The sequence below is a fragment of the Phalaenopsis equestris genome, unplaced genomic scaffold (assembly GCF_001263595.1).
Source record: "Phalaenopsis equestris unplaced genomic scaffold, ASM126359v1 Scaffold233704, whole genome shotgun sequence".
Classification (NCBI taxonomy): domain Eukaryota; kingdom Viridiplantae; phylum Streptophyta; class Magnoliopsida; order Asparagales; family Orchidaceae; genus Phalaenopsis; species Phalaenopsis equestris.
Window position 1 is genome coordinate 22,455 of NW_018251643.1, and position 9,201 is coordinate 31,655.

The following is a 9,201-nucleotide window of genomic DNA, read 5'->3' on the forward strand; positions in this document are numbered from 1 at the left end:
ATTCTTCCCCAAACATTGTTTACAGCTTCCTTAAGTAAAATGCAACTTCCTGCCTCATATTGGGCTGCTCTTCGCGACAGGAGTAATCATAGATTGATCACATTTGAAATCCTGCCCTTTTCATTTCGCCTCCATGTTCTCATTACATTTTCTATGCCCAAGAAATAATTTGTAATATAACTTGTAGATTTTGAGACACCATGACATATGTTATTAGTTGACTCGCTCCTCTGTGTGGCTAAAATTCTCATTCCAAATACATTCTTATTAAAAGTTATAGACCACTTATGTCTAATCTTGTACATATCATATAACCAAATATTGTCCTGGAGATTACCTGTCTCAATCATCACCCTCCATGTATCATCAAATTCCTCTTCAGACTCGCATTTTCTCAAGCATTTATAAAAAAAAGATTACTGACAATCCTATTTCGCACGCCGCAATGAACCTTTGTAGGCAATTTCTTGTATATGTGCCACTGACATAATCTATGTCGTATATTTTTGGCAAAATTTCTGCTATTACTCTAGCCATAGCCTGATCCTAATCAGTGTAGATTGTTATTGGATGATTATCACCCATGATACAAATGAAGGTTTTAAAAAGCCATTTGAACGAGTCTGTCGTCTCCTCCGACAAGAATCCGACTCCAAATAAAATATTCTGCTAATTGTGGTTAACACCAACAATAGGAGCAAAACATAGGTTATATTTATTTAACCTATAGCTCGTATCAAATATAATCACATCTCCAAAGCAGTCATAATCAAGCCTGGATGTCCCATCGCTCCAAAAAAAACTCATCAGTCTGCCGCTCACATCAGTTTCAAAATCTCATTCAAACATGCTATCCTCAGCACGTCTCTTTACAAACAACTGCAATAAAGTATTCACATCACCATTTTCAATTCTACATCTCCTCTCCCTTTGAATAAAATTGAAAGCATCTGTCTTTATGCATTCCAGGTTCTCTACACCACCAACTTCTTGGGCTAGGAAGTTAAACGCGTCTTTTGGTCTAATCCCAGATTGTGTCATGGATCTAAGCACATCGGCATTTACTTCACTTATCTTTCTGCTGGAACGCAACGAGTGCTTGTCAACGGGGTTTGCTAGTGAGTGGTTATGCAATTAAGTTAATTTTTTAACTGTCAAATTGCCTTTCTCATCAACTCTGTATCGTATCATTGCAGGACAACCAGTTCTTGTTTCTGCTCTTATATATTTAACAGTTTCTATAATCTTGAGCTCTTTCTTGAAACCTACTTTTCCACATACGAAGTCCTTCGTCTTGATATTTTTGGAGTTAGTCCAAAACGTAGCGTGATCCTTACGAACACTGAATCCAATATGATGAGCGTAAACAAAATATACTTCATATGCTTCTTTCTCATTGTGGACCATCGTTTAAAGTAATATGTTTTTTGTTTGCTCGGTACAACTAGCTTTGCTCTCACCAAACTGCACACATAAGAGAATAAAATGTTATTGAGTTTAATGAAGGATATATTAATTACTCCAATGTTTAATTCTCTGTTTTTATTACACCTAATACCATGCAACTATGTAAACATGCCTCCATTTAAGAAAACCATAAACTAATTATAAGAAAACATACAAAAAACAGAAGAAACATAACACAACATACATACAAAAACAGATATATCCTAAATATAAGAAAACCATAACAACAAAGAACATAAAAGAAAACCTTAAACTAATTATTATAACAACACATCTCCAAACATGCCTCCATTTTAAGTTCCACTTCTTCTGTCCTGTTCGGATAACGTTCATCTTCTCCTTCTGCGTCATGCACTGCGTCGAACATAAACTGACACTCTCTATAGTCGTACTCCATCTTCAAGTTCAAGAGGTCGAAAAGCCCGAAACTGCCACTACAAGAGAAAATGGTCAGAGAACAATGAAATAGTAAACCTAGCTGCTTAAATACCATGCTTCGCGCTCACCAATTTAAATCATGTACAGCGTAGTTACATTCAGGGTACACGTGCGGTTACAACTGAAGGGGCATAATCCTTTGTTACATGACAATTACAACATGGATACAATCTCTAATCTATGCGGTTACAAGTGCCGTTCCACTATACGAGCTTCAAAGTCTGTTATATGGCGAGCTTCAAAGTCTGTTATATGGCGGTTATAATCGAGTTACAACGATAGTACAAAAGCTACTTTCGCGGTGTTCAACGTTATAGGAAGGTTTCAGGCAAGTTACACCCGCGGAAGGTATAGTTGGGGTATATCACAGTTACAAGCGTGTTACATGACCTTGTATCGCGGAAGGTATAACTTGGGTATACTCCGGTTACAAGCGCGTTACATGACCCTGTACCGCGGAAGGTACATGACTAATATATTTCGGTTACAATCGGATCACTGCAGACCACCCGCGAGATATATGAAAGGGTATATCGGAGTTACAGATCAAGGTACAAACGAGTTATATAGAGAAATATTATATTTATTTAATACAGTGGACCCGTCGAAAATTATGTGACGTCTTCTGATTGGATATATCGCATGCAAATTTTTTCCCACATGCGGGGTAGGTGAACCTAGAGGAGGCTGTTTTTGATAAAACAAGGCGGGAGGAAAGCGAAACCCTAACCCGCTTTTCTAGATCCGAAGATAATTTCCACTCCATCGGAGCCACGCGATTTTTTACCTGCATGGCTCAGCTGCCGGCCCTTTCTTCAAGCTCCGTTTCTCAAATCTCCTCCCATGGAATCAAGAAATCCCGTATATATTCTCTTCTCCTTCTCCAAATTTCCCTGCCTTTTCAATTCGTCTTTATTAGTGTTTAGCGTTTGTTTTGTCGCTTTGGTTTGTTGCTTTTCTCGATTACGCGCATCGTTAGGTTCGAAAGTTAGTTTTTGCTATTTAGCAACACTTTTTGGTGCACATTTCATGAAGAATTTGTATTTATCACTTTGCCATTGCTTTTGTTCTCAGAACGTTTTTTTGGAACAGTTTTAACTCGTCTTTTGCAAACTGTGCGGTTTGTTTTCTCATTAATTATTCTATTGGTTTAAGTTCCTCTGTGTGAGCCCAAAAAAAGGGGTTTTTACATATGAAAGTTTGGCATTTACATATTCAGCACCTCAAAATTCATATTTACATGCACAACAACCCTTACGTTAAGTCTGTTTTCTCATTGCACTCTTCTTCGTGAGTTCCTGCATGCCGTCATCACCGAACTCAAGGAAGAAATGATCACATCCGAGATGGAGTCGCCGAAGTCCAACAAGTTCGGCGGCTCCGCCCATGCCGCACTCAGCCCCCCGCTGAGATTTCCAGCCTCCTGCGTTGCCGCGTCGAACGGTACAAAGTCATTGACTTGTCGGATTCTGTTGAACATCGTCCTCTATACATTCTACACCTTCGGTGAGGGTGAAACATAAACAAACATGTTAGGGGATGTGAAAGAAGCTTAAAATTTACAGAATAACTAATTTAAAAATCTATGATTAATCCAAAGTGCAGGATCTTAAGGGTCTGTTTGGGGCAGTTGCTGTGTAGCAGCTATCATAGGAAACTGCAGTGCAAAAATTGGTTGTCTTTTTTGCATTTTGAAAACAGCTGTGGTGCAGCGGTTTCTGGACAAATAACCATTTTGTCCCTAAATAGTAATATTATTTGCAATAGGACTGTTCATACCAATATATTCTATACTTTAAAAGCAAATATCCAGTGCAGAATATTACAAAATAAAGATAGACACATCACTTAATATTGAGTAGCATGACTACTAAAATTTAAGAAACAGACTTTTAAACCAACAATTAATATTATGATAATATTATTTTTAGATAATATTAATTTTAAAATGTAGAAGACATATGTCACAAGTTAAGCCATCCTTCAAGGATATTCTCCATGTCCGATCACTCTCAACGGTGGAATATTTCAGTCAATCTGTCCATAAAAAATAGTCACAGTTTTTCATGATTCTCCTGGGCCTCTATAGAACTCTCCCGTAACTATGTGGCTGATATGTAGTGATATGTAGTTAGCAGAGAACTTTGAAGTCAACAGTAGTAATGCAATCTTTTAGAGGTATCAAAAATACTTGAGCTAATCCTTCTTGAATGATTAAGAAAACATATTTTTAGACATAACGAAAGTAAAAATTGATAACAAAAGCAATTAATTATAGTTTGATGTAGTTGTTAGGTCTCAAAAAACTCAATATATAAACCAACGAATCTGTCACTACAAGAAGACAACAGACCTTATAAAAAAAAGATTCTTAGTTGTCTTTAACCCACGAAATTCCAAGCTTATGTGTGTCACATATACATATCACCAAAAAAAGTCATACAGAAGAATATAAAAAATCATAGCACCGAAAAAAAAAGATGAATTCGATCGTCTTCTTTAGGATTTCGCATGTGATATCAACCAATAGCAACATACATGCCATCCAAAAAAACTAATAAGATCAAAAGTCTTATCATAGACCTCCAAAACATTGTTATCCTTGAATTTTCTAATAATATTTCATCAGTCTTTCTTATTGAAATATGTTGCAGATATATTTTCTAGTTCAACCACCTTGAGGCAAATGTCACAAAATATTAATAGTCTCTTTATCTCTCATTGTAGATGAACCAACATCTTTTGTCTTAATCATTATATTACTCTAATGAAAAAACTAATTAACGTAAATATAAATGCTAAAATATCCCAACCCAAATAAAAATAGGTGCCACAATAACCACCAATGCCCCTCGACATTATACTACAACACCACCTACACATCACCTCCCAAAACATCAAGGCACCAACACATCCACAATACCACCACTACCTCCACACACTAACATCTCCACACAAACACAACCACAAACCACCACCTCCACAATACCAACTACAACACCATCAACACATTCTCTAACACGAAAACAATCAAACACCAACCACTACCTCCGCAACACCACCACCGCTAAATATCCACCAGCACATCTTTCAACACAAACACAATCACACACCAACCACAACCCCACACATCCACCAACACATCCTCTAATACACACACAACTACACACCAACTACCACCTCCACATACAAGCCAACCTATACCGCCAACAAACATCAAAGGTAAAAATAAAACCCCACGCCATATTTTTCATTTGATGCAGTTACATACTGGGTACCTGAAACATTGCTATAAACAAATCAAGCACTCTCTTTTAGCCATTTGTCAAATTTTCACTCAAACATCAATGATAAAGATAAAACCCCATCATATTTTTTTCATTTGAGACTACTTTATACAGGACACCCAAAACATTGCTATCAAAAAATCAAGCACCCTCTTTCAGTTATTTCTCAAATTCTTACTCAAACATCGAAGGTAAACATAAACCCCCAACTCATATTTTCATTTGAGGATATTACATACAGACACCCGAAACATTGCTAACAACAAATCAAGCACAACCCTCTTTCATCCATTTTTCAAATTATCACTCAAACATCATTGGTAAAGATAAAAACCAATTCTATATTTTTCATTTGACGATACTACATACTGGACACCCGAAACATTGTTATAAAAAAATCAATTCAAATTCTCACCGAAACATCAAAGGTAAAGATAAAACCCCACCCATATTTTTCATTTGAGGATGCTACATGCAGGGCACCTGAAACGTTGCTAACTACAAATCAAACACTCTTTTTCAACTATTTCTCAAATTCTCACTCAAACATCAAAGGTAAAGAAAACCTCATTCCATATTTTTCATTTGAGGATACTACATATATGACACCCGAAACATTGCTATCAACAAATCAAGCACCCACCCTCTTTCAGCCATATCTCAAATTCTCACTCAAACATCAAAGGTAAAGATAAAATCCAATCCTGTATTTTTTATTTTTAACAAATTTACAATGGTTTGATTGCCGCAACAATAAATGCATCGGTTTTGAGTGCTATGTATGTAATTTACCCAGAACATTGCTATCTACAAATCAATCACACTCTTTTATCCGGTTTTCAAACACTCACTCAATAATGATAAAATTCCATCCCATATTTTTCATTTTTAACAAATTCACAATGGTTTGATTGTGGCAAGCGTAAATGCATCGGTTTTGAGTGCACTGTATGTAATTTACCCAAAACATTGCTATCTACAAATCAATCACACTCTTTTATCCGGTTTTCAAACACTCACTCAAACATCGAAGGTAATGATAAAATCCCATCATATGTTTTTCATTTTTAACAAATTCACAATTGTTTGATTGTGGCAAGCGTAAATGCATCATTTTTGGGTGCTCTACATGTAATTTTTCCAAAACATTGCTATCAACAAATCAAACACGCACTCTTTCATTCATTTTTCAAATTCTCACTCAAACATCAAAGGTAATGATAAAACTCCATATCATATTTTTCATTTGAAGCAATTACATATGGGGCACCCGAAACATTGCTATCAACAAATCAAACACCATGTTTCAGTCATTTCTCAAATTCTCACTCAAACATCAAAGTTAAAGATAAAACCCTATTACATATCAAATTTAGCCACAAATTCGTAAAATCCAAAATTTCACTTCAAACTGCAAATGAGAAAGCCACAAATCGCAAAGTGAAAGTCATTCCATAAAAAAATAGGTGACACTATAGGAGGACAGAGAGCACAGTAAATAGAGAGAGGGAGAACGAAGGGAAGAGAGAGAGTAGAGAGGCAACCTGCTGCCACAAAAAAACGGAGGGAAGAGAGAAAAGAGAGGCAAAACGTTGCCACCGAAGAGATGCGCAAAGAGGAGCGGTCAAGAGAGATGAGGACAGAAGAAACATGAGAGTGGGAGCGAAGCGCGAGAGACTATTACAGTAATATGTTAGCGAGAAAACGCGGGCCGCGGGACCCCATGGCTTGCGTTTAACATAGTTTTTTTAAGAAAAGCGGCCCCGTTGCTATTTCCAAGCGCTTCATCCAGCGTTTTCAAAACGCGCCGCTCCAAATAAGTTGCCCTAAACTAGCCCTAAACCTCATTTCTCCTTCTTTTAATCAGCAAAGATGATGCTTAAATCCCTTCTTTTGTCCACTTTACCTGAAATCTAGGGGAATTAGTAAGATGAAGCCTTCGCTTTGCTTGAAATCCAAGGAAATTAGGAAGATGAAGCGCACAAAGACTGTGTGTACGAGGAAGTGAGAGAAAAAAATGAGGGTTACCTACCTAGCTGAATGGTTTCGGATTTGAGCAGGGCAGAAGTTGGGAGGTCTTTGTTCGTCGTGATCCCGCCGTTTCCTTCTCATATATTTCAGAACCTTGACAACTACTCGAGTCACTGGACGATGGCATCGATGGCGAGGGCACCTAGGTTGTGGCTCAAACATTGAAGATAGTGGGTGGCAAAGAGCAGACCGCAAGAATGAAAATTTAACTGAGAGTGCTTTTCGTGTAAATATGAAGTTAACATGCTGAATATGTAAATTCCAAACCTTTAGGTGCTATGTTAGCAATATGATGATTGATTCTTTTCAAAATTTTCCCATATTTTTTGTTTTTCTGAGAGGTTTCTATATTGTGTCTGCAGAGGGGCTCCAGAGCCGTGAAAGTAATTGTCTAAAAACACCCAACTTTTGCCAGAAGGTATCAGTTTGTATAAAATCCTCATTCCTTATGTTTACGTTTCTCAAAGCATTTCATGTTTTTTATTCTTTGCATTGTGTTTTTATGTTGCCAGATACGTTATACATATAGTGGTCACTCAATCATTCAACACGTCTCATGCCAAAAATTGAACTCTCGTGTACGAGGTAAAGTAAGCTTTTTTTTTCTTCGTTTCAATTCTCATTTCTCTTCCTGCTATTGAAACATTCTCCATTTCTTGGATGACTAGGAGGAACATTGCTAGAAAATGAACAAAAAAACGTGAAAGTAATGTTATCTCCAAATTGTTTGGATAATACTAATGATGACGTATGCTTCTGAGGAGATCTGTTAAATGTAGAACACTTTGTAATTTGCCTTCTTATGTATTTACATGTCTAACACCTAAACTATAACTTTTACATACATACCACCTTACATATACATGAAAAGATGCATTTCACTTTTGAAAAGATAAAATAGTTGTATTTTTCATGTGATATGAAAGATTTGGGTGGTTTAAATACCAAAAAATAAAGTTGAGATGCTATACATAGGAATTGGGTGTTATGTGTATAAATTCCCCTAATTTCTTACAATGTACTTGTTCTTCGAGACTTCAATTATTAAACTTCTTTGGTCTGATATGACAAGACCACGTAGCAGAGTTTTATTTAAATCATAATATTTATGTTATGATCTTGTATTTGCTTAAATTTCACTATATTTCAATTGAGTAGAGGTTTATCAATGTATGAGGCTTAAAATCTAAATCATGTATCAAATTTATATATATGTGGAAATTGTATTTAAGTGATTGCTCAATTTGTAATGTGATCCTGGTTGAATATAGTTGTGTAAAATTTATAAAGTTGACTCCGCTTTATAACAATGCCAAAAACTTGATGTGATATTTTAATACTAATAACGTTAGACTCTTAAGATTGAGATTCTACGCAAATATACGTATCATTATTAAGTAATATAAGATTTTCTGTTTAAGTCCCAAATATTGATCCCACGGGAAATGTTTAAATTTGAAATGATAAATTAACTAGAAAATTTACAGAAATCAAACAAAATTGTACACTAATTTCGAATGTTTAAGATACTATCAAAGCTAAATTATTTACTACCAGCAGAATTTACAAGCAGGTATTAAAATTAATAACTATTAAACTATGTTTATGTGATGAAACATTCTAATATGAAAAAACATCTTTCTCACTGCAATGAGTTTTTGGTGAAATGAGATTAGATAAATGGTTTAAATATGTATTGTGTCAAATATGAGTAATTTTAATTATCTACCCTGATTTAGTGTTATAGAAAATCATTGACTAATTTTAGGTTTAGTCCCTAAATCCGTTGCTAGGCTAGGAGGATACTGACTCCCACTCCAGAACTCCCACTTCTCTTCCCCTGAAGGCTAACTTTCGCTTTAGTTTTTAAACACTAAGATTGAATTAAGGATTTTTAGTTTGTCACCCTAGAAATCTCCAATTCTACACCCAACAAAGTATATTTCTCTATTTGTTTGCACTTAATTCCATGAACAAA

General features: G+C 35.8%; 1 protein-coding gene and 1 long non-coding RNA gene across 2 annotated transcripts in view; one reads left to right on the plus strand and one right to left on the minus strand.

Annotated features, from left to right (window-relative positions):
* The window catches only part of LOC110038747 (protein FAR1-RELATED SEQUENCE 5-like), a 2,840-nt gene extending 1,433 nt beyond the window's left edge, over positions 1-1,407 (minus strand). Inside the window, exons 1-2 of the mRNA XM_020743638.1 lie at positions 1,164-1,407; positions 848-1,115 (exon numbers count right to left, since the gene is read on the minus strand). Of these exons, the coding sequence (XP_020599297.1) occupies positions 848-1,115; positions 1,164-1,407 (512 nt within the window). The remainder of the gene's footprint in view (positions 1-847; positions 1,116-1,163) is intronic.
* A 1,218-nt stretch (positions 1,408-2,625) lies between these two features.
* On the plus strand, positions 2,626-7,809 carry LOC110038749. The gene is made up of 3 exons (XR_002295452.1): positions 2,626-2,766; positions 7,586-7,641; positions 7,736-7,809. It is a non-coding gene; the product is annotated as an uncharacterized LOC110038749 (long non-coding RNA).
* The last annotated feature ends 1,392 nt before the right edge of the window (positions 7,810-9,201 follow it).